The sequence below is a fragment of the Macaca nemestrina genome, chromosome 4 (assembly GCF_043159975.1).
Source record: "Macaca nemestrina isolate mMacNem1 chromosome 4, mMacNem.hap1, whole genome shotgun sequence".
NCBI classification, from domain to species: Eukaryota; Metazoa; Chordata; class Mammalia; order Primates; family Cercopithecidae; genus Macaca; species Macaca nemestrina.
In genome coordinates this window covers 7084067-7110823 of record NC_092128.1, presented here as the reverse complement: position 1 = coordinate 7110823, position 26757 = coordinate 7084067, and the positions used below count along the sequence as shown (strand labels likewise).

Below are 26757 nucleotides of genomic sequence, written 5' to 3'. Positions count from 1 at the left end.
GAGCAGGAGACAAAAATTATCCAGCAGTTACTAGATGCTATTAGAGAGTGTAAAGAAGGTAATTTTTTAAGTAAATATATATTTTTAAAAAGGTGTTGGGGCGGGGGGGACAGGGACTCACACACATCTCCCAAAGCTTTCAGGAAGGAAAAAAAGGATTATGATTAAATTTTTTAAAGTAAGATTTTTCTTGTGACAGCATAAATGAAAAAACTGAAGAAAATGTTTTCAGAGTATAAAAAAGAAAAATTTGTAATATGAAACATTATACTATGCCAAATTCTTATAGTCTAAAGGGAACAGTCTCTTTCAGACATGTAGGGTTTCAGAAAATTTATAATTCTTTTTAAAGGAACATAACCAAGACTCTAAAAGATTGAGGGTAAAGTTGGAATTAACAGAGGAAATATATTTTTTGCAAGAAAATTGTGTCAAGGTTTATAATCTAGGTTAATCAAATCAAACAGAGAAAAGGGGAATAAAAACTTCATTTTCGGTGGGGAATGGGAGAGGAGAAAATTTATATATTTAACATTCATAATCATTTACATTCACAAAATGAGATTCTGAATTATAAATCATTGCGGGAAGTAAAAGAAGAGAAAAATAGAAAGAAATTGTATGAACAATTTTGCCTCAAAATAGCCAAGCATTTCAATTACAACCATCAATTCAGATACCTCTATTAAGCTTTTCAAAAGATACATTTAAAATAACACAAAAGAATCCAAAATAAAAAGATGTGAAAAGATAACTATTCAACTGGCAAACTAACACCCTACGTGGCCATAGTGTCAGGCAAGACAAAATACCTGCCCTTCCTGATCCCTCAACAAAAAACACATTACATAGAATAAAGAACAATTTTATACTGGCAAAAAGCACAACATACTAACACTGGCCTGACCTACTTGCTAAATAACAGCCACAAGGTATTTGTTTAAAAATATGATAAACTGATAGGAACAATTAATAGTGGTCAATTGTAACAACTTGTTAAATCAACATGTCAAAAATAAGGTAAAAGGACTTCATCTAACTAAATGAAATTAATAAACACAAATGCTACACCTTTAAAAAGTCACTGCTTCAAGTATCAAAACATTTATTTAAAAAAACCTACTTTAAATTATCTGATTAAATAAAATTAAAGCATAAATTAACATACTTCAGCACAACTTAAAAAAAGATAAAGCTGTTCTGTAAGGTATATACATACATAAAGTTACAAATACAATAAATTTGGCTTCAGCCAAAGCTATAGCCTAAGGTAAACTTACCGTCTTAAATGTCCTTTTTCCTTAGGGAAGGAAAGAAAATGAATTACAAATTCAACTTCGTATTAGAAGTAAAAAGGCAAGTAGAGGAACTGAGTGAAGAGTATAAATATGCAAATCAGTCAAACAGCAGAGTTTTTCCTTTCCAATAAGTCATTCAGCAAGAGAAGGAATCTGAACTACCTGAGGAAGCAGGCCAGAGGTCATCACAATTCTTCAGCCCTCAGGCTCCACTTCCCAGGTAGCCACAGCTGAGCACAGTTACCCAGCAGCTCTTTTTTTCCCCAGGAGAGAAGGCCCCTCCCCTCAATCCCCACCACTCAGGCAGGCAGAAGCCTAATAGAACTTGCTGAAGACCACAATAGAACCTGGTAATACGGCTTTCAGCTCTAGGTCCAAACCTCACTGGCAGGGGCAGGGCGCAGGTGCGGAATCTCTGCTTCTGCAGCCACCTCCTCCCCATCCTCCACCCCTCCCCCCGCCCGCCCACCTCGGGAACCTGAGGTTCTGGCCACATCACCTTCCTTTCCCAGGCCCACCGCCTCCTCACTAGAAAAAGCAATTCCAAGAAGGGCAATGATGACGCTGTGCCTTCCACTCCCGCGCACGGGCCATCAGGCCCTCTCCAGCTCCAGGAAAAACCCACTCCAGGCCCATGCAGCACCTGAGGGTCATCTCCATCCCTCAACCTCTTAACACCAGTAGCCCAGGAAGACTAAGCTTAAAAGCTAAACCACACCTCGGATTCCAAGGGCCATCTCCACCACCCCACTGCCCCCCACCCGGCTCTGAACACCTCACCCTGGAGGGGCAGAAGCCAAGTGAGATAGGAAGTAAGTTAATAAGTTCATCGGCATATTTTATAATAGCTCAAAATTTTAAACAACCCAAATGTTCACCAACAGGTGATTCAATAAACAAATTGTGGTATCTCCAGCACTCAGTAATAAAAAAGAACCACTACTGACCTGTGCAGCAATATAGACGAATTTCAAAATAATTACACTGAGTTAAAGAAGCCAGACCAAAAACGAGTATATACTATATGAAGCTTTTATTAAACATTCTAGGAAGTGAATACTAATCTATAGTAGAAAAGCAGACTGGGAAGACAGAGGTGTTTGAACAGCCGCAAAGCAAGCCAACAGGCACCATGAAACTTTTGGCGGTGATGACTATGTTCATTATCTTGAAGAGTGTACAGTTTATTGTATGTCAATTATAAGTCAATAAAGCTGTTTTTTAAAAAGCTGATGGTAATGTATAGATTTGAATAAGTATCCGATTCGTCCGTTCTCTATATAAAACATACAGAGGATTTAAAAAAAATAAACAACTTACTTTGCATTTCCAGCCATTAGTTGGTACTGATTTCATAACTGGTTGAAGACAAAAAGTATGATACCCTTTGTCACACGTATCACACACTAGCATCTTGCTATCTTCTCCCGATTGTCTAAAAAATAAGATAGCATTAATGATGCCTTATCTTTAAACTTACGTTTTGTAACATAAGTAATCATGAAAATAATCAGTCCTGGGAATTGCACAGTTCATAAATACCTCAGTATCTGTTTTGTCTCTGCAGATAATAACAGAGGTAACCCTGCCATAAGGATTACCTCCTAAATGGTAATCTTTACTCAATGCTCACTTATGGTTAACTTGCTCTAGCCATTTTAGGATTCATGCAAAGGAGGAAGAGTTAAGGCAAGATGAATAGCCTCTGGTCTTTTCTTTTAGAATATAACTTTCGAGAGGAAGGCGCTATAACTGCTAGGTGCTACTGTGTGGAAAGGAACAAATCTTGAAAAGACACTGTCATATAATGTAAAGATGATCAAGTTTGGCATCAGATTTCTGTTTGTATTCAGGCTGCTGTTTTCTAGCTGTGTCACTGAACAACTTAGACTAAAGCTCTCTGAGTTTCAGGTATAAAACGGGAATAAAAAAGATTACTGTGAGAATTAAACATAATGCAGGTTCAAGTGCTTAGAATGTCTATTAAGCAATTAAATGCTGAATAATTATTTCAAAATACAAACCTTGTCATAATTATTAAGAATTACAGTTGAAAACCTAAAACCTTTCTCTAAACACTCTTCTGCCCCCAAAGATTAGGCCCCTGTCCGATAGCATTATCTCTGTTGAGATTTTTGACTATTAATCACTTTCAGATACTATGATTTTAATGTCAAGAGGAGGGAAAAGAAAAAATGGGGAATGCAAGAAGAGTTGAGAGAGGAATCTCTGAACGAAATCTGGGGGATAAATAGAAGTCAACAGGAAGATGGGTCAGTTGGCCTCCAGTTATTATTCAGTTCAACCTCTACATAAAAAGTCACGTTTTATCTCTTCAGCTACATGGAAAGATCTTGGAGAAAAAGCACTCTTCCTTCAAGTTCTTTCAATCCTTCCCAAGAAACTGAGTGCAGATACAAGGTATCGAATAAATGTTTACTGATATTTTATCTAATTTTTACCAAAATATGAAGGTATGTAGTCCTATTTATGTCACATAACTCTAAGATATCAATGCTTATTTCTTATCAAATTAAATAATAAAAACAGACTGATCATGGCAGTTGGGCATAATTCTTGCTGGTTACAACAAAAATCCTCAGCTTGTAAATGAAGATGCTGGTAACATCCCCAAATCATCGAGGTCATTAGAATCATGGGGGTGCAAGGGGAAATCACAGAAAAGACTGGAGAAATGACCAAGAGATTAAATACAATAGGAAAAGATAACCCCCTTACAAATTTGTAAATGCCACACATTTCGTTTTGGAATTATGCTGACCAGGACCTACTCAAGGTGGCTTTTAGAGAGATGCAGATGTACATTAAAATAATAGAAACTGTCCTTCCTGGAATGGAAATTCAAACACATAACTGACTTTTTGGTTCAACTCTAATTCTTCTACTTCTGTAGTTAGAGGTTTAAATCCTATTAAATCTCCTCCCCAGTCCCCCTTAAGAAAAGCTGCTTTATTCTTCTAATGCATGTTTTAAATTGTTAACATCGCTTATTTTTTAAATTGTTGGCAAATTTAAATTAGCTTTTTAGACAATCAGAGCAATTTAAATTATTAAAATCAGTTTTGTTTAAACTTCTTTCAAAATAATATAAATGTTAATATCCAGTAATGTTTTAAAGTATGATGAAGTCACTCTGAATGAATATAGCTAAAATATGAACAACCTTTATTATACTACACAAACCTTTAGCACCTATTAATAGGATCCCTCTTAAACTCAATACACAGCTTTGAATTGAAATTAAAACTTACTTGCAGTTCTGGCACACTTTGCACTCAGGACATTGCCAACCTGCACGTTTTAATGGAGTAACCGCTATATCCAGGCACATTCCATGATAGTGCTGACCACAAGTAGTACAAAAGAACTGATCTAAGAGGTCTCCCGGGCTGTCGCACACTGCACAGTTTGCATCTTCCTTTGCTATAATTAACAGTAAAACAATGAAATTGTTGTATAAGAATTTAAAATTTTTCTGACTTTACAGTAAAATCATTCGAAAGGATTTGCATCATGAACCTTTCAGACATTTGAAGTTATTCACATTGAATTGTCATCTAATCAGAAAGAGGTATCAATAAAAACACTAGGGAATTTAATCTAAATGTAACCACATTAAATTTAATCGTATAGTTTTGCAATTATTTGTGGCTATATCTACTTGAGACCATAAGCAGTTCTTTAATTTTCTATTCCTAATGCCAATGATAATGTTGGATACCTAATTAATGCTCAATATATGCTGATTGGAAAGAATCAAACAAGGAAAATACCAACTGAGAAACACTTTGCAGTATAACATAAACATTTTCTTTGAATGTTAAATTTATTTTGAAATTACAAAATCAGGTAAGAGACAAAATCAAGAAACGTTAGTATCAATTAAACTAAGATGCTTCTTAAGCATAAACAGACTATTCAAATCACATAACGGCTTTTTTTAATTACTGGAAAATGTCTTGTGTAGAAGAACATTAAAGACAGAAGCTACACATTCATACATAAACAATTACTTAATATACTAAATTATATATTCATCTATATTAATTTCTAGTTGTAAAAGCATTAAAATCCACATAATTATGGACATCATCCATCCCTAAATGTGGATTAAAACAAAATGTACTAACAGTTCTTTTAACATATAAAACAGAAAATAAATATAAGGATAAAGTGCCCTGCCAAATATACAATTAAACTTATGCATATTGAAAAATAAGAAGGAAAATAATTCTAAAATCATACCAATCTTAGATAATATATAAAAAAAATGCCTGTATATAACAAGTATCACAAAGTATATGAATCTTTTCATTTTTTGAGGGTTTGATCATTCCTATTATTGACTCATATGTTCTTTCTTTTCCAGTCAAGCATATCATACCAACCTTAGATAATATATATAAATATGCCTGTATTTAACAAGTATCACAAAGTCTATGAACCATTTTTTTTTCCTTTTTTTTGAGACCGAGTTTCACTCTGTCACCTAGGCTAGAGTGCAGTGGCATGATCTCGGCTTACTATAACCTCTGCCTCCCAGGTTCAAGGGATTTTCATGCCTCAGCCTCCCCAGTAGCTGGGATTACAGGCATGTGCCACCACACCCATCTAATTTTTATATTTTTAGTAGAGACAGGGTTTTGCCACATTGCCCAGGCTGGTCGCAAACTCCTGAGCTCAAGCAATCCTCCTGCCTCAGCCTCCCAAAGTGCTGTGATTATAGGTGTGAGCTACTGCACTCAGCCTTTTTTCTATTTTTGGAAGGTTTGGTCAGTCCTATCAATTCCTCTCTGACTCATACGTCCTTTCTTTTCCAGTCAAGCATCTTAAAACAGAGTAAAAATATATTTCCTTTATTTGTACAGGAGTCTGCAAACTTTTCCTGAAAAGGGCCAGATAGTAAATATTTTAGGCTTTGTGAGCCACAGCAGTCTCTGACAAAAAGTCTACTTTTTGTTTTTATTTACACGCTTTTAAAAATGTAAAAATAATTCCTCGCTTGAGGGCAGTTACCAAAAAACCGGCTTCAAAATTTGGACTCTGGCTGGACCTCTGATACATTTCACAGAGGCTGGCTTAGCACCTACTACTCATCTGAAGCTACTTGAGTGAGGCTGCCAATGCACACAGGAAACCAGATGGTTACGTTTTAGTCTTTGGTTTTTTTTTGCACTTTGTAGCATTTGCATTTCTAACCACTTCCACATTAAAATGCCCCCTTCCTTAGTTTCTATCATGGCAACTCTCTCCCAATTTCTCCTTAGGTTTTCCCCTACTTTCGTCTCATCCACCTTTGTTGGCTGGCTTTTGTACCTATGCAATCTTTCTAAATGCTGGAGTTTCTTAGGATTTCATCCTTTTCCTTCTTTCCTAATCCCCCATAGTTTCCCTTTGTGATCACATCAACTCTCACACCATAAAATGCCACCATGATTCCCAAATCTATACTATTGGCCCTAGAATTCTTTCGTAAGCCCCAAACCTTTATTCTTCAAGTCTTACTGGATCTCAATAGCCAGATGTTCTAATAACATTCAAACTCAACTGCTCAAAAGTGAAACTTTTTAAAAAAACCAAAACATCACCCATTTTTCTCAAGAATGGATAAAGGCAGAAACCTTAGTATCATTGTTGACACAGAACTCGGCCCTGACCCAACACATCCAGCCAGATCCCAATTCTTATGTATTAAACTTCCTATACATACATCATTCTTCCTTATATGTTTATAGTTTAGTCTAGCATACTAAGTTGGTGCAAAAGTAATTGCAGTTTTTGACATTACTTTTAATGGCAAAGACCGCAATTACCTTTGTACCTACCTAATATTCTGTCTTGCTAATTGCATTATCTTCTGCATCAAACCATCCATAGTTATGGTTCTGACATCCTCTCTAAATCATTTTCTACACATCCAGAACAATCTTTCAAAAATGTAAATCTGTTAACCTCTGTATAAATTAAAACTCTATCAATACCTCATTTTTCACCTAAAAGAAAATCAGAATTTTCAAGTATAAAGCAAAAAGGCCCTTATCTCCCTTTCCGACTGAATCTTAGAACAACTCCCTATTGTGCGGTCATGGTGGGTTGTCTGCCACACACTTCACATAACCTGCTATTCATGTTTGTGTGGTCGCACACATTCTGTTCCCTCTGCTTGAAATTTTGTGTTTCTGTCGAGCTTGCAGCCTTCAAAACTCTGCTCATGGCTGGGCACGGTGGCTCATGCCTATAATCCCAGCACTTTGGGAGGCCAAGGCAGGTGGATCACTTGAGGTCAGGAGTTCGAGACCAGCCTGGCCAACACGGTGAAACCCAATCTCTACTAAAAACACAAAATTAGCAGGGTATGGTGGCACACACCTGTAGTCCCAGCTACTCAGGAGGCTGAGGCAGGAGAATCGCTCGAACCCGGGAGGTGGAGGCTGCAGTAACTGGAGTTTGCGCCACTGCACTCCAGCCTGGGCGACAGAGTGAGACTCTGTCTCAAAAACAAACTCTGCACATTATTTCCTGAATACCTATTACCACACCCAAATATTATCCATTTAGTTGTTGAATATTACGTTTTCCCATATGCTTATAAGAAACTTCTGTTACATAATCAATTAATTACAGCACAACTCTGTGAATCCTTGAAGGACAGGGGCCTTAACTTTTTTAACTTTGTATCCCCAGCTGCCTAATATGAATCAAGTCTTATTGAACATATTTTAAGTGAAGGACTTAACTGCTAAAATCACTTTTAAATGGCTCCTAAAGTGACAGGCACTTAAAATAAATCATTAATCTAAAAATGAAAGCGTCATAAATTAGTTCATTTTTGATAGAAAGGACATAATTGGGATAATTTATTTTTCTTAATATTAAAGAGTACCAGTATTTATCTTTCAAAACATGTACATTTAAAAATTGATCTCTTTTTGTTCACCTTAAAACTGTTTAAAAATTAGGGGAATACTCAACTAATTATCAGAAACTAATTATCAGATAATCAATTCATTTTTCTATTATACTTTCCTAGGAACACTAAAATGCTTCTGTGAAACTTCCTAGAGTTTGCTCCCCTGACACTTCAACTTGCCATGGCAGCTACTAGCGACATGTGGTTTCTGAATAAGTGAAATGTGATTAGTTCAAATTGAGGTGTGCAGTAAACATAACATGCACGCTGGATTCCAAAATCTTAATAGGGGAAAAAAGTCAAGTCTCTCAAAATTTGAAATATTACTATTTTGGATGATTGAATTAAATAAAATTTATTACAATTATTCCCAAATGTTTCCTTTTACTCTTTTTAACATGCCGACTAGAAAAATTACTTATGTTGCTCACATTATATTTACACTGCACAGCACTGTTTATACAACAAAGCCCACTCTGCAACAAGACAACTGTCACTGTCACAAAACCCCCCTTTTTTTTTTTTTCTTTTTTTAGACGGAGTCTTGCTCTGTCGCCCAGGCTGGAGTGCAGTGGCCGGATCTCAGCTCACTGCAAGCTCCGCCTCCCGGGTTTACGCCATTCTCCTACCTCAGCCTCCCGAGTAGCTGGGACTACAGGCGCCCGCCAACTCACCCGGCTAGTTTTTTTGCATTTTTTAGTAGAGACAGGGTTTCACTGTGTTAGCCAGGATGGTCTCGATCTCCCGACCTTGTGATCCGCCCGTCTCGGCCTCCCAAAGTGCTGGGATTACAGGCTTGAGGCACCACGCCCGGCAAAACTCACTTTTTAAACTATGATGATTTCCACCAATTCCTTACTGACAACCTTGCTGTGTTACTGGATTACTATGGATCATTGGTAATAAATTAGTCAAAGAAAAACATCCATGTAATACATCCGGTGCAAAAACACCTAATATGCCTTCCTTATGTGAAAAACAATAATCTTTAAAAGCACTACATAAACAAATGAGGTTGGTTCCAACCCTCCCAGTCAGGGAGATGTGTGGGAATACTGAAACAACCTTTTGGAGGTCATGTATAAGAAGATTATCGATACTACTAGACAGCTTTGGTGTCATGTCAGAAATTAACGTCTTGCATATTTAGAAACACATATGTCTGTAAGCCAGAGACATTAAGTTTAAAGTAATACTCAACTAAGAAATTTTTCTTTAAACAGCTGAAAAAGCAAAAAGACAGGCTATAACTAAAGATAATTTAAGAGGGGACAGGAGTAAAATCCAGGTCTATGTGGCTTCTAAGATCAGGCTCTTGACTACTAATCAAATTGACTCCTCAGCAAACTTCACTACTCATCAATGAAAGTGATGAGTATTTGAGTATACACAAAAGTAGACATGAAATGCCAACAGTGGCATACAATGAAGAAGTTAAATGAAGTAAGGGGAGCAAGGTTCTTATGGCAGAAGAAAAGTGAGAGGAAACAAAAGAATCATCTTTGGAGAAAGTCATTTCCTAAGAGACAGCTGAAAAAAGAGAAGAGGGAAATAAAAAAGACAAAAACATTGAGCTTAAATTAGAATGGAGCTTATCATAGATCCTTAAACTTGATGAAGCTATTGCTTAAGAAAGTCCAGACAACACGTAAGAATAAAAGCATTGGTGAACAGCAACAAAAGTTAAAATAGCTGTCATATAGTGTGAATTTAAGAAGGACCAAATCGGCATTGCTTTCTAATTTCCATCAAACCCTATCATCTGCCAATTTTCATTACTGGCAGGACACTGTGCTGGGTGATTTGCCTATGAAAGGGAATCTCTGGAAAGAAAAAATAAATCATGGATGTCATTCAAAGAGGCTAGACCATATCATTGGCAGGTAGATAAGAAAGGTCAGAGGACTGACAGAATTTAGGGTAAAAGAAAAGCAGCAGGACTTAATGTCAAGAAATACAAGGATAACCAAAGAAAAGAGGCTGGAGTTAAAGCTTAAGTGAAGTAAAAGGAATTAAGCTAAATGATGAGTAAATACATTGAGGAACAGGGGGTGAATTAAGATATGTAGCATTTCCATGTTTAAACCCTGCAAAGACTTCTCATTGCAGACTGAATAGAACCCAAACTCCTTCCCTTGCTTACAAGGCCTACATGATCTAGCTTTTGTTCGCCTTGATGATGTCTCTACTACCCACCTAGTAGGCTACTACGCTCCAAGTAAAATGACATGCTATCTGTTCATGAATCATGCCAAGACCATTCCTCAAGGTCTGTGTAGCAGTCTGTTCCCTCTCCCTGGAATGCTCTTTCCTCCTGGTCAGGAGTTCAAGACCAGTCTAGCCAACACAGTGAAATCCCATCTCTACTAAAAACACAAAAAATTAGCCGGGTGTGGTGGTATGCGCCTGTAATCCCAGCTATTTGGGAGGCTGAGGCAGGAGAAATCACATGAGCCCGGGAGCCAGAGTTTGCAGTAAGCCAAGATCACACCATTGCATTCCAGCCCAGGTGACAGTGCGAGACTCCATCTCAAAAATAAATAAATAAATACATAATCCCAAAGAAATCTAATTTAGTCATTTAGGCCTTGATTTTACACCACTGACTTAGTTTGAAGGCTGTTATAAGAACCAGCCCTATGAAACTGATATTTTTCTACTACAAGGTGGCTATACTTTAAGACAATTTTTCATTGCATTGTATCAAGTGACGTCTTATTATATCATTATATCAAGTGACGTCTTGCTATAAATAGTAAGAATCAGATTAAGGGTTCATATTTCCTTCTTTGTACTGACTGCTAAAAAGGTATAGGGCCAAATTTGTGGTTACGTCTAAAATTATATTTTGGGGGGGAGTCTCTCTATTACCTTCATATTTATCCTATCTAAATTTTCCATTGTCAAATTTCCTTACTTATTTTTAGTTTTATCCTATTGCTCATGTATTTTTATGAGTCTCTATAAGTCTATTTTGGAAAAAGGCAGAGTACTCATAATTTTAGTATATCTTTTAGCTTTATGTTGCCATAAACCTTTCATTACATACATGATCAACGATAGCAAATTATCTCACCTCAGTACTTATTTTACTATTCTGCAAACTGATTTATGATTGCTAACATTAACTGAAGGTATACACTACCAGAACACAGTTTTCAGTAGAAAGTAGCACTGCCATTAAGTAATAAAATGTCCTAAGATTAGAAAAACATTCTTATAAAAGTTTGCATGTTGTTTACTGAGGTCTAAAGCATAACTACAAAAGGCTGAATAAAACTCAGATGCTTATACACGCACAAAATTGTTTTATTGAGATGACAAAGTGTATTTATTATACCGCCCAGAATATAATCCACTCTGATAACTGCCAGTTTATGTACTTGCTGAAGTAACTTGGTACATAAATAGTAGCCGTAACAGTTGCTGTGCATGAAAGTTCTTTTCTTCCAGATTTAAGAGTGTGCAATCCAAAGCATTTTAAAACTTTAAATCCCTTATTTATTAGCCTAAATGTAAGTTAAAATTTAAGTTTGCCTTACCTATAATTTGTCTGTACACTAGGTTACTAACGGCAGTATGATTACATATGTGAACACAAAATAATTTTAACAGAAAATGAAATCATTGTACTCAACAAAGATAAGGGATAATGATCATGTAGACGAACTGTATTTGAGATTAGTTTAAGCCTGGGGTAACTATATTTATGTTTCACAGACCTGGAGAAGACAGGAAAAAAGCTTTTATCAACATTGCTAAGGAACAGGTAAAAGTTAACATTAGGTAACTGAGAGGTGACATAAAAAAGATTGAATAAAGTATCATGGAGATTTCATAATGAGATTGGAAATTCAATAGACTACAGGAAAAAAATCCCAAAACATACATGCTCACTGGGAAAACACATAGTAAGAAAAAGGAGAGCTCTCTCTTTAATGATACAATAGTAAAGAGTTATAATTTCCTGTATAATGTAAATTTCAAGCACTTAAACATTTTCATTGAATTATAAAATACTATTTAGAAAAGAAAGAAAAACTGCACAACTGCAGATTACAGATGACCAAGATAGATGAATCATGAAAAGGTGCTAGCAGAGATTTCTGTCACACCTATCAGGGATACACAATTTCTAAGAATTTCAGAAGTGTTTGGTGTTCCTATTAATGTAAATCCTGAAATAACACCTGAATGAACTGTATTCTAATTCTTCAACTGGATGGCTTTTTAGTGTAAAAGATGTTGAATACCGATTAACTTTTTAATAAATTATTTTATAGTATAAATTAGAAATACTGCATAGTCAGTATTTACGTCTTTCTACAGTGGTTTTTAAAATGTTTTAAGAATAAAAAAGTATGCAAACTTTATTTGATTTTTCTGAGGAAATAACTTTTTGGATTTAACTTCAATGAAACCATTGATAACATTTCCCTCCCAAAGGATCTCTGGCGAAGATCCCTCAGATTTTAAAGATTATGTATTATTACCTTTTAATACAAGTAGAATAACACTCAGGGAATTTACAACATTTGTTATTGTAAGTACATTGGTTGAAGTTTTTAAAAAATCTATCCGTAGTAAACTTACATCTTTCGGGAGCTTGGTCAATGTGTTCTGGACAAAGCAGGAAGATGTGACTGAAATCCTGAAAGGTGCCGGCTCCTGCAGCACAAGGATAATGATACATCTGGGTACATTTCTCTTCACAGCATTTGATAGTGGCTCCAAGGTGCTTACAAAATGCACATCGCTGAAAGGGGTAAAGGAGAGAAATCTCTTTATAAAACCTTGAAAAGGGATATTCAAATATAAGCTGGGAAGGTGTAAAAAACTCTCTGTATATCACAAGTAAAACAAATTGAACCTGCAAAATATTAAACAAAGGATTAGTTAAAAATAACAAAATCTACATTACTCAATTTAGTACTTTGTGTGCTACCAACTCATCCTTCCATTCAAATTAGAAAGTTAGAATTTCACTTTTTCCTTATAGTTTCAAAAATAAATTCTGAAGCATTTTTGAAACAAAAACCTAAAGATTTTTTTAAAAAGCAAATAGTAATGTGGTTAAAAGGGCAGGTTTCTATATTGAGAATTATTATAAAGTTTTTAAATCCCACCAAAACCAGTAACAGGAATATATATTATTTATGAGACACATTACTATTTTTTACCCAGCCTAGAAATAAATACAAAATAAACTCATCAATTATAAGTTAACAGGGACACAAATGGTTAAAGACTCACACACAAAAAATTACATACTTCAATGCAGCAATCAATTTCAAATTTCTTAACAAAAGATGGAAATGCGGGGAAAAAAATTAGTCATCTGATATCTTTCCCATTTCAACCTGCCTCCATTATCTTGCAAGTGGTAAAACACACAGAAATAAGCCCCAAACAAGAGGGGCAGTCTAGGGTAAGTGAACACATAAGAAGTCAGAACAAATTATCTAAAATGTTGCATTTACTTATTCAGTTTTCCCTTAGAATGATTCATAAACTCTTCCTCATTCTCCCAAGTCCACTTTGAGCATCATTTTCTTTGAGCAGAGTTTGATGGACCCTGTACCATACAGTATGAAATCTCTCTGTGGGAAATGCCTATCTAATACATATTTTTGTTTACACCATTACATGATCATTGTTTATCTTTTCCTCATCCTAGTCCAAGATCCTTCAATCGTGGTGCCATACTATCTTTGTATCCAAAGCACCAAAAATGCTGCTTGATATAGGCCCTAATAGATAGGTGTTCCTGTTTATATATACCAAAAAGACTTAACTTTTGGTGATCTTGTTTGTAAGTGTGGCTCATAAATAGCTTAGTTGAGATAACTGGAGCCTCATGTAACAGAGACAGTTGGACCCTGCTAACATTACTGTGGATATCTTCACATGTTACTACACTGACTCTATATTCTGCTAATTAACCAGAAACTACAGTAGTTAAAAGTATAATTGTTTTCAATGTTTTATGTATAAATCTGTATATCACATAATATCAAACTCTTCCTCACTGTCATCAGTCCACTGCATTGAATCAACATAACAAAGCTAAGTGACTCGAGGGCTGAATCAGAAAGAACTAAGAATAGAAAAAGATATAAAAACTTGGCCGGGCACAGTGGCTCATGCCTGTAATCCCAGCACTCTGGGAGGCCAAGGCAGGCGGATCACGAGGTCAGGAGATCGAGACCAGGATAATCCTGGCTAACATAGTGAAACCCCATCTCTACTAAAAATACAAAAAATTAGCCGGGCGTGGTGGCAGGTGTCTGTAGTCCCAGCTACTCGGGAGGCTGAGGCAGGAGAATGGCATGAACCCAGGAGGCGGAGCCTGCAGTGAGCCGAGATCACGCCACTGCACTCCAGCCTGAGCAACAGAGCCAGATTCCATGAAAAGAAAGAACAAAAGAACGAAAGACAGGAGGGAAGGAGGGAGGGAGGAAGGGAGGAAGGGAGGAAGGGAGGAAGGAGAAAGAAAGAGAAAGAGAGAGAAAGAGAAAAAGAAAGAAACAGAGGGAGGGAGGGAGGGAGGGAGGGAGGGAAGGAAGGAAGGAAGGAAGGAAGGAAGGAAGGAAGGAAGGAAGGAAGGAAGGAAGGAAGGAAGGAAGGAAGGCAGGCAGGCAGGCAGGCAGGCAGGCAGGCAGGCAGGCAGGCAGGCAGAGAGGAAGGCAGGAAGGCAGGAAAAAGAAAGAAAATTAAAGCAGAAAAAAAGAAAGCTAAGTGACTCTTGGTGTATCTTCCACAAATTCTGACTGCAAGGCAATAGACCACTATAGCTTCTAAATAACTCATAAACACTAATTACAGTTGTGATACTTTAATTTTACATAAATATACAGAATAACATTTCAGTTCTATTTTGGCACTCAAGGGTATTAATGCATTAGAAACACAGAAAAAAATAAATATCTGTCTTCATTGATAAAGTGTCATAACAAGCTTTCACAATACAGGTAATTTTTTGTATTATAACTCCCAAGGTATCTATATAAATATGTTTAGTGCATTAACAGAACCCAGAATTAACTACAAATACAACACCTTGGGTAGTCTAAATGTCTGAACAGAAAGGCCACATAAATGTCGAGAGAAAAAGTACAATCAATCTGTTGAAAAATGTTTATAACAACTCATTAACATAACAAAATAATTTCTGCTGAATTGATAAAATCTAAAATCGCTTATTTTGATACCATATAGAAAGTTTTGCAGAAGCCTTTTGCACTAAAAATAATCTTGGCAGACAAAATATAATGAAAGGTAAGTATATAATAACATAAATAATTTAAATTCACCATCTTCTCAGTGTCTTTCTCATTTTAGAAATACAAATATGTTCTCTTAATCAAACCTACAATGAAAAATATTATATGACATTAGCTAAACTACTATGAAAAGTACTGGAATATATCTAACATACTAATTTACAATATCATATAAAGATATCAGTGAATACAGGAAGGAAAATATAACACCACATTTAGGAGAACACTTCAAACCCATCGGTTACAATTACATAGCTAATAAAGAATATTCGGCATTAAAAGAAAACGTTTACTATATATACATAGTCTGGAATGTATCTTCCTAAACCAAATAAATAGTACTTGTAAAATTGTAGACAATATCAAAGAATGAATTTCAACAGGGAACTTCTCAAATGTCAACACTCTTATACACTACACGTAAAAGAAATCGAGCAAGTTAAAATATTAATAATATAATAAGTAACATATATAATACATAAGTAACAATTCCAAAGCTAATTAACATTTGGGGAGGAGGGATTGAAAGGAGCTGGGCACATTCCTCAGCCCCGGGCTCAAAACTCCCTGAGCCTAGCAAAAACACATCCCATCCTCCCATCCCACCACCATATATCTCTCAAACTCCCTGAGCTCAGTACAAACACCACCTGGAAAGTCTCCGATAAGGTGACAGCCGTACAAGGTTACTGAAAGCGCAGGAATTTCTTTGTTCCCCTACAACTTTCGGGCTATAAAAAGCAAACGCTCGCATTGTTCGGGGCCCTCTTGTATACTGTGTAAAGGAGGGACCAAGTTCGAACTTGTAGTAAAGATCCTTGCCGCTTGGCTTTGACTCTGGACTCTGGTGGTCTTCTTTGGGGAACAAACAGTCTGGGCATAACATCTGGGGGCTCGTCCGGGATTCCCCAAGCCCACCAGACCCCTGGTCAACGGATCTGCTAGGATCGATCTACTAATAGGTGAGCTGGCTCGTCTCCGTTTGTCTGTCTGTGTCTGTGTGTCTGTTCTGAATCTGAATCTCTGACTCGCGAGGTCTGAAACTGAGGCTGGCACAGTCCTGGCGGACGCGCTATAGGACAGCCAGTGGAGACCGGTGGGAGACGTCCCCTGGCTCTCTTCTGATTTAAATTGCGATCTGAGTTGCCGGAGCGGGTTCGCGATCCGGGCAACAGTCTGAATTGCCCCGGTCCCCGGGTGCGCGCCTGCCGTCTGAATTGCCCCGGTCCCCGGGTGCGCGCCTGCCGTCTGAATTGCCCCGGTCCCCGGGTGCGCGCCTGCCGTCTGAATTGCCCCGGTCCCCGGGTGCGCGCCTGCCGTCTGAATTGCCCCGGTCCCCGGGTGCGCGCCTGCCGTCTGAATTGCCCCGGTCCCCGGGTGCGCGCCTGCCGTCTGAATTGCCCCGGTCCCCGGGTGCGCGCCTGCCGTCTGAATTGCCCCGGTCCCCGGGTGCGCGCCTGCCGTCTGAATTGCCCCGGTCCCCGGGCTCCCGGCTTCCGGCGCGCGCTCGCGGCCCCGGTCCCCGGGCTCCCGGCTTCCGGCGCGCGCTCCCGGCCCCGGTCCCCGGGCTCCCGGCTTCCGGCGCGCGCTCGCGGCCCCGGTCCCCGGGCTCCCGGCTTCCGGCGCGCGCTCGCGGCCCCGGTCCCCGGGCTCCCGGCTTCCGGCGCGCGCTCGCGGCCCGGTCCCCGGGCTCCCGGCTTCCGGCGCGCGCTCCCGGCCCCGGTCCCCGGGTTCCCGGCTTCCGGCGCGCGCTCCCGGCCCGGTCCCCGGGCTCCCGGCTTCCGGCGCCACACTTCCGGCCCGGTCCCCGGGTTCCCGGCTTCCGGCGCGCGCTCCCGGCCCGGTCCCCGGGCTCCCGGCTTCCGGCGCCACACTTCCGGCCCGGTCCCCGGGCTCCCGGCTTCCGGCGCCACACTTCCGGCCCGGTCCCCGGGCTCCCGGCTTCCGGCGCCACACTTCCGGCCCGGTCCCCGGGCTCCCGGCTTCCGGCGCCACACTTCCGGCCCGGTCCCCGGGCTCCCGGCTTCCGGCGCCACACTTCCGGCCCCGGTCCCGGGGCTCCCCGGCTTCCGGTGCCACACTTCCGGCCCCGGTCCCCGGGCTCCCCGGCTTCCGGTGCCACACTTCCGGCCCCGGTCCCCCGGCTCCCGGCTTCCGGCGCCGCACTCCCGGCTAGCTATCAGTAATAAGTCAGATCAGATTTCCTCTATTGGGATTCTAACCCACATTCCTTTACAGGAAAGGACTACAAATCGTTACAGGATGGGCAATACCCAGAGTACTCCTCTATCTCTCCTTACAAATAATTTCAAAGAAGTTAGAGCAAGGGGCCATGATCTTGGTATGGAAATCAGGAAAGGAAAGCTAATTACTCTGTGTCGCTCCGAGTGGCCTGCCTTTGATGTGGGGTGGCCACCCGAAGGGACCTTCCGACTTGCTGTCATCACTAAGGTAAAATCCAAGATTTTCCTACCTGGACATGCGGGCCACTTAGACCAAATCCCATACATCCTCATATGGCAGGACCTTGTTGAAAACCCGCCTCCTTGGCTGTCCCCTTTCCAATTAGCCTCTGAACCCTCTAAGGCACTGGTTGCTCGACCACTAAAAACCAAGCAACCAACTGCCCCCTCCCATCCTGTTCTACCTGATAGCGGGGACCCACTGTTCACAGAACCCCCTCCGTACCCCTCCGGGCCCCAGGTTCCGGCCCCTCGGGCTGAGTCGCGGGAGAGAGCAGGCGGAGAGGAGGCGGCCGCCACTCACGGGCCTGCTGAAAGAGAAAGTAACTTTGAGGGGCCGGCGGGGCGGACGCGAGGGCGCACTTTGCGGACTAGCCCCCCCCAGCCGCCTGACTCCACGGTGGCTTTACCCCTCCGGGAAATAGGACCCCCAGATGACACAGGAATCCCCAGGCTCCAGTACTGGCCATTCTCCACCAGTGATCTGTATAACTGGAAGACTCAGAGTGCTCGGTTTTCAGACAACCCCAAAGATTTACTGTCTTTACTGGATAGTGTCATGTTCACCCACCAGCCCACTTGGGACGATTGTCAGCAGCTCCTCCGAATCTTGTTTACCACGGAAGAGCGAGAGAGAATACAGGTAGAAGCTAGAAAGCTGGTCCCGGGGGACGACGGTCAACCGACTGCCAACCCCGACCTCATAAACGCAACCTTTCCTCTGACCAGGCCGGCATGGGACTACAATACGGCAGAAGGTAGGGGACGGCTACGCCTTTATCGCCAGACTCTAATGGCAGGTCTCCGGGCAGCTGCTCGCAAGCCCACTAATTTGGCTAAAGTATATTCTATTCTGCAAGAAAAGACAGAGAGCCCAGCCACCTACTTAGAAAGATTAATGGAAGCTTTTAGACAGTACACCCCCATAGATCCAGAGGCTCCAGGAAGTCAGGCAGCTATTGTAATGTCATTCGTAAATCAGGCAGCCCCAGATATTAAAAGAAAACTCCAGAAATTAGAAGACTTGGAAGGAAAGCGGATTCAGGACCTCCTTCAGATAGCCCAGCGGGTTTACAATAACAGAGATACTCCAGAAGAAAGGCAATTTAAGGCCACTGAAAAAATGACCAAGGTCCTGGCAGCAGTAGTACAGAAAGAGCATCTACAGCCAGAGTACACCCAACCCAGGCGGCCCCCCAGGCATGATAATCTGAAAAAAGACCAATGTGCCTACTGCAAGGAGGCTGGCCACTGGGTAAGAGACTGCCCCAAAAAGAAACAACGAGGACAGGGACCCCCTAGGTCTACACCCGTACTAGTCACTCAAAATGAAGACTAGGGAAGACGGGGTTCGGATCCCCTCCCCGAACCTAGGGTAACTTTGCAAGTGGAGGGGTCCCCAGTCCAGTTCTTGGTCGATACGGGAGCACAGCACTCAGTCTTAGTTAAAACTAATGGAAAATTATCCTCCAAGTCCTCGTGGGTACAAGGGGCCACAGGAGTTAAGAAATACCCATGGACAACACAAAGAACAGTAAACCTCGGAGCCAAGAATGTAACCCATTCTTTCCTGGTTATCCCTGAGAGCCCCTGTCCCCTATTAGGGAGAGACCTGCTAACTAAAATGGGAGCACAGATCCATTTCCTCCCTGAGGGGCCCATCGTGACCAACTCCCACAATCAACCCGTGTCCGTCCTAACTATAACCCTAGAAGATGAGTACCGGCTCCACCAGGAGCAACCGGCCCCTGACCAGGACATAGCAACCTGGCTCCAGCAATATCCAGAAGCTTGGGCGGAAACGGGGGGCTTAGGACTAGCAAAACACCGTCCTGCTTTATTTGTTGAACTTAAACCTGGGGCAGACCCCGTGCGGGTACGCCAATACCCGATGCCCCTAGAGGCCAAGAAAGGAATTGCCCCGCATATCCGCCGGCTCCTTGACCAAGGAATCCTCTGCTCATGTCACTCACCCTGGAATACTCCATTGTTGCCGGTACGAAAACCTAATAGTGGAGAATACAGACCTGTATAAGACTTAAGAGAAATCAATAAGAGAGTTGTGGACATACACCCAACTGTGCCTAACCCATATACCCTCCTAAGCACCCTAAACCCTAAACATCAATGGTACACTGTTTTAGATTTAAAAGATGCTTTCTTCAGTTTGCCTTTAGCCCCTCAGAGCCAAAAGCTCTTCGCCTTCGAGTGGAATGACCCTGATAGAGGCATAAGTGGCCAACTGACATGGACCAGACTGCCGCAAGGATTCAAAAACTCTCCTACCCTGTTCGATGAGGCCCTCCATGAAGACCTGGGTGAGTACCGACGCAAACACCCTGAAATAACCTTACTACAGTATGTTGATGACCTCCTGATTGCTGCTGAGACCCAAGAAGCTTGCATCCAAGGGACCAAAGGTCTCTTACAAGCTCTGGGAAATCTAGGATACCGAGCCTCAGCAAAGAAAGCTCAAATCTGTAAATCAGAGGTAACATACCTAGGATACCTGCTTAAAGAAGGGCAGCGCTGGTTAACAGACGCCCGAAAACAAACTGTTCTGCAGATCCCCAGGCCGCAATCCACCCGACAAGTGAGGGAATTCCTGGGGTCAGCGGGGTTTTGCAGACTATGGATACTTGGGTTCGCAGAACTGGCTAAACCCCTATATCAGGCAACACGGGGGCAGCAGCCATTTAAGTGGACAGACGAAGCCGAGTCGGCTTTCCAACAGATTAAAACTGCCCTACTCTCCGCGCCTGCACTAGGACTACCTGATGTTACCAAGCCCTTCCACTTATACATAGATGAAAATAAAGGTATCGCTAAGGCAGTAATAACTCAAAACTTAGGCCCCTGGCGGAGGCCAGTTGCCTACCTGTCAAAGAAGTTAGACCCAGTGGCTGCCGGGTGGCCCCCTTGTCTCCGAATGATTGCAGCCACGGCTCTGATGGTGCAGGATGCTGATAAGCTTGTCATGGGGCAAGAATTGCGGGTCGTTACCCCACATGCCATCGAAGGTGTACTCAAACAGCCACCCAATCGATGGATGAGTAACGCCCGACTCACCCACTACCAAGGATTACTACTAAATCCTCTCAGGATAACTTTCCTGCCCCCAACGACCTTAAACCCTGCCTCGCTGCTGCCCAACCCGGACCTGGACGCCCCACTCCATGACTGCACCGAGATACTAGCTCAGGTGCACGGAGTTCGAGAAGACCTGCAGGATCGCCCACTTCCTGACGCCGACCTCGTCTGGTTCACTGATGGGAGCAGCTTCATGCATCAGGGCCAGAGGTACGCTGGAGCGGCAGTGACTTCAAAGACTAAGGTAATCTGGGCGGAACCCCTGCCCCCGGGGACATCGGCCCAGAAGGCTGAATTAATAGCGCTCACCCAAGCTCTTACCTTAGGGGCGGGGAAAAAGCTGACGGTATATACAGACAGCCGATATGCTTTTGCAACAGCGCATATACATGGGGCCATTTACAGGGAGCGGGGGTTACTAACGGCTGAAGGAAAAGAAATAAAAAACAAGCAAGAAATCCTAGCCCTGCTAACAGCCCTATGGAGGCCAGAAAAGTTAGCCATTGTGCATTGCCCAGGGCATCAGAAACTAACTACTCCAACTGCTCAAGGCAACTTTCTAGCGGACCAAACTGCAAGAAAGGTGGCGAAGGCTCCCAGCCAACTCCTTGCACTCCAGCTCCCTGACCCGGGCCCCCGGGACTTGCCATATTTCCCTGATTATTCAGAACAAGATCTCCAGTAGATTGAAAAGCTTCCCCTGAAACAGATCCAGAATGGGTGGTGGACTGATACTAATGACCAAACCATCCTACCAGAAAAATTAGGACAACAAGTGTTAGAACACATCCACCGAACCACCCACCTGGGTGCTCGGCGGATGATAGACCTGATCAGACGCTCTAAGCTCAAATTCAGACATACAGCCGAGATGGCCAGCAACATCGTGACAAGTTGCAAAGTCTGCCAGCTTAACAACGCCTACCCCCAATCCCAGGCTGCAACGGGAACAAGGCTCAGGGGAACCAGGCCCGGTATCTACTGGGAAGTAGATTTTACTGAGATAAAGCCAGGAAAATACGGGTATCGGTACTTACTTGTCTTTGTAGACACTTTTTCAGGGTGGACTGAAGCATTCCCCACCAAGAAAGAGACTGCTCAGGTTGTAGCAAAGAAAATCCTGGAAGATATCCTCCCCAGGTATGGCTTCCCCGTCCAGATAGGGTCAGATAATGGGCCGGCCTTCGTCGCTAAGGTAAGTCAGGATTTGGCTTCCATCCTTGGGGCAAATTGGAAACTACACTGCGCTTACAAGCCCCAGAGTTCAGGACAGGTAGAGAGAATGAATCGGACCTTAAAAGAGACCTTAACTAAATTGACTATGGAGACTGGCGCTAATTGGGTAGTCCTTCTCCCCTACGCTCTGTTCCGGGCCCGTAACACCCCTTACAGACTAGGCCTTACTCCTTATGAAATTATGTATGGCAGACCCCCACCCTTAGTTCCCGGCCTAAAAGATGATCTGCTCAAGTCCGAAACAGAAAATGTCTCTGAACTCTTGTTTTCCCTACAAGCCTTGCAGAAAATTCATCAAGAAATCTGGCCCAAGCTGAAAGAACTATATGAGACCGGTCCCCCGCCGACACCCCATCCATACCAGCCGGGAGACTGGGTCCTGGTCAAGCGACACCGACAAGAGACCCTAGAACCCAGGTGGAAAGGACCACTCCAGGTACTCCTAACCACACCCACCGCCCTGAAGGTAGAAGGCATCGCATCGTGGATCCACTACACCCACGTCAAGCCAGTGGACCCAACCTCTGATCTTCTGGGACCAATCACGGCGGCGGCTGAAGCACCGGACACGTGGACTGTGGACAGAGCTAAGAACAACCCCTTAAAACTCACCCTGCGCCGACAACATAGCTCACTGCAAACATGCAGTTAGATAGTCTAACCCTAATGTTAGTTGCCCTAGTGGCCGCTGGAGAAATCACAAAACCAGCTCATAATCCCTTTGTCTGGAGATTCTGGCTTTATGAAAACCGAACCCACCCTGGGCAACCTCATAAGCCCGGAAAATTATTGGCCAGTGCTGATTGCCCTTCCTCAGGGTGCAACAGCCCAATTCTACTAAATTTTACCGGTTTTCAAATAGCCAAACCTATGACACCAATAATATGCTTTGAGTTTGATCAGACTAAATACAATTGTAAACACTATTGGTGGCACCAAAATGCTGGCTGTCCTTATAACTATTGTAACATCCACAGGCCCCGTTATTGGGGAGAGAGAAAACAGTTAGACCCTAAATGGCCCTTCTATCGTAGACGGGATAAAGACTTTCCATATACATGGATAGTTAGAGACCCCTGGAACTCCCGCTGGACCACACCTCAACATGGGGCTGTATACTACTCCCCCTCCTCCACATGGCCTAGCAGTCACCTCTATCTGTGGCGAGGCCTAGTGCAAGTACTGCCCCTGGTCCACGGGAATATCCAACGACAGGAAAACAGACTAACACAAGACTTACGTCCTTTCTCCTGGTTAAAGTTATTACAAGAAGGACTAGAACTTGCTAACCTTACAGGACTTCATAGCCTGTCTGGCTGCTTCCTGTGCGCCACTCTAGGGCGTCCACCGCTAACAGCTGTCCCTCTGCCATGGGGACCCTCTACCTTTGCCCAAGCTAACAACCTCCGAAACCACTCGTATGCTCCTATCCTGAACGTGCCCCTATACCTAAACCCCAGTCAGGAGAAGTTTCCCTACTGTTTCTCAGGAACCAATTCCAGCCTCTGCAGCATCACTGCAACGCCCCCTAATATTACCTTAAGAGCTCCATCAGGCATATTCTTCTGGTGTAATGGAACCTTATCTAAGAACCTACCTAGTCCTTCTGTTAATAACCTACTATGTCTCCCTGTCACATTAGTTCCCCGGTTGACTCTACTAACTGCTGGCGAGTTCTTAGGGTATACCGGTAACTGGACTAGTGCTATTATTCACCCAGACCCTAGACCAAGACCTGCACGAGCCATATTTCTCCCCCTCATTGCAGGAATCTCCCTCACCGCATCCTTCATTGCGGCCGGACTGGCGGGGGGAGCCCTAGGTCACACCCTCATAGAAAGTAACAGGTTATACCAACAATTTGCCGTTGCTATGGAAGAGTCGGCTGAGTCCCTTGCCTCCCTTCAGCGGCAGCTCACGTCCCTAGCTCAGGTAACCTTGCAAAACCGGAGGGCCCTAGACCTCCTCACTGCAGAAAAAGGTGGTACATATATATTTCTAAAAGAAGACTGTTGTTTCTACATAAATGAATCAGGACTTGTAGAGGACCGGGTCCAACAGTTACGCAAGTTAAGCACTGAAGTAAAAACACGGCAGTTTGCTTCAGCTGCAGACCAATGGTGGAATTCCTCTATGTTTTCTCTGTTAGCCCCCTTCCTTGGACCCCTGCTAAGTCTACTATTTCTGCTTACCGTAGGACCTTGTGCTGTTAACAGAATTTTACAATTTATTAGGGAGAGATTTGACACCATACAACTCATGGTCCTCAGAGCCCAATACCAACCTGTAAACGCTGAAACAGAATCAGACTTATGAGACCCAAGATTGGCTCTGAAGATACCTGAAAAGAAGGGGGGAATGAAAGGAGCTGGGCACATTCCTCAGCCCCGGGCTCAAAACTCCTTGAGCCTAGCAAAAACACATCCCATCCTCCCATCCCACCACCATATATCTCTCAAACTCCCTGAGCTCAGTACAAACACCACCTGGAAAGTCTCCGATAAGGTGACAGCCGTACAAGGTTACTGAAAGCGCAGGAATTTCTTTGTTCCCCTACAACTTTCGGGCTATAAAAAGCAAACGCTCGCATTGTTCGGGGCCCTCTTGTATACTGTGTAAAGGAGGGACCAAGTTCGAACTTGTAGTAAAGATCCTTGCCGCTTGGCTTTGACTCTGGACTCTGGTAGTCTTCTTTGGGGAACAAACAGTCTGGGCATAACAGGATAAAGAAAATAGCTCTTGGCTGGGCATGGTGGCTCATGCTTATAATCCCAGCACTTCGGGAGGCTGAGGCAGGTAGATTATTTGAGCTCAGGAGTTCAAACCCAGCCTGGGCACCATGGTGAAACGCCATCTCTACAAAAAATACAATAATTAGGTGGGCATGGTGGCGTGCACCTATAGTCCCAGCTACTCACGAGCCTGGGGTGGGAAAATTGCTTCAGCCCAGAAGGTTGAGGCTGCAGTGAGCTGTGATCATGCTACTGCACTCTAGCCTGGGCAACAAAAGTGAGACCCTGTCTCTAAAATTAAAAAAAAAAAAAAAAAAAAAGTAGCATGTTATAATGTTATAATATTTTCCCATATTAATCCAAGAACACAATAACAATAACAACAAAAACTCAGTGAGAGCTCATATTACCAGTTTTAAGAACAAGTCTGAGGAATTTTCAAAACTTTTCTTTAACAGATTGAAATAAGAATCTGTCAAAATATATTTATAAAACAAAACAGAATGAACAAAATTTCTGAGATTAAAGTTGTATCATAAAAAAATACCAAGAAGTTAAATATTCCACAGTTCGTTTAATTAACTATCCAGTATTTATTCTGTATCAACTATAGCAATGGTCTTAGGCTACGTACTCTAATAAATAAGTATTATAAGGCTCCCCATGCTCCAAATTTGTTTTTAACCTTCACCAATCTTTTCTTAGTATTAGGCAACTAGGATTCTCCCAGGATGCAGTAATAAAGAACAAAGATGGAAAGTAAGAGAAAGAGGTAAAATGACATGAAAATCTGATCCAGAAGGTCCAATGTCTGTTTTATATGAGTACCAGAAAGCGAGAAAACGGGAGGGATTTTAATCACCAAAATTCTAAAGGAAAAGTTATGAAAATATCTAATAATAAAAGCTGACATTTAATTAAGCATAATCCTCATTCAACAGATGAGGAACCTAAAACACAAAGAGTCATTATCACTGTTCCACTTATCTCTACATCCCTACAAAAATACCCACTCTTAATCTGTAACAATGCCTCCTTAAACTCCCTGAATGGCAGCTTCAGGTAAAAACTTCCCAGATAGTTTGAATAACAAGGATAAAAGGAAAATTCTTGGAGCCACATAAAGAAGAAAGCAGATCATTACAAAGAAAGAAGAATCAGGCATCAGTTCTCATTACCAATACTGAATTAAAAAGAAACCCCAAAAAATCATTATTTTCGTAGGTCTATAAAAAATTATTTAAAACCAAAATTTTAATGCCTGTTAAGCTAACATTCAAGTCCATAGAAAACAAATGTAAACAGGTTAAATTCTCTAGTAAAAGATAGCAACTTTCAAAACATGCAAAATATACTACTTACCACATATACATATTTTACATAAAACTACAGTACAGACTTCATTTATGTATGTGTGTGTGTGTGTGTACAACATATATAATTAAAAAATGAACGAAATACTTTGGATATTTGTCCCTGCCAAAATTTCACAGTGAGCTGTAATTCCCAATGTTGGAGGTGGGGCGTTATGGGAAGTGTTTGGGTCATGGGGGCAAATCCCCCATGGCTTGGTGCTATCCTTGCGATAATGAGTGAGTTCTCACAAGATCTGGTTGTTCAAAAGTGTATGGCACCTCCACCCCTCTCCTTTGCTCCTGTTCTTGCTCTATGAGATGCCTGCTCCCCCTTCTCCTTCCACCATGATTTCTAACTTCCTGAAGCCCT

At 42.0% G+C, this 26757-nt stretch overlaps 1 protein-coding gene across 18 annotated transcripts in view; it reads right to left on the bottom strand.

Annotated features, from left to right (window-relative positions):
* LOC105474928 (lysine methyltransferase 2C) overlaps window positions 1–26757 on the bottom strand; it is a 310251-nt gene that overhangs the window by 131700 nt on the left and 151794 nt on the right. For all 18 annotated transcript variants that reach the window (XM_071094207.1, XM_071094202.1, XM_071094205.1 and 15 more), the window contains 3 exons: window positions 12823–12985; window positions 4571–4742; window positions 2619–2733 (listed from right to left, as the gene is read on the bottom strand). In XM_071094207.1, coding sequence (XP_070950308.1) covers window positions 2619–2733; window positions 4571–4742; window positions 12823–12985 — 450 coding nt within the window. The remainder of the gene's footprint in view (window positions 1–2618; window positions 2734–4570; window positions 4743–12822; window positions 12986–26757) is intronic.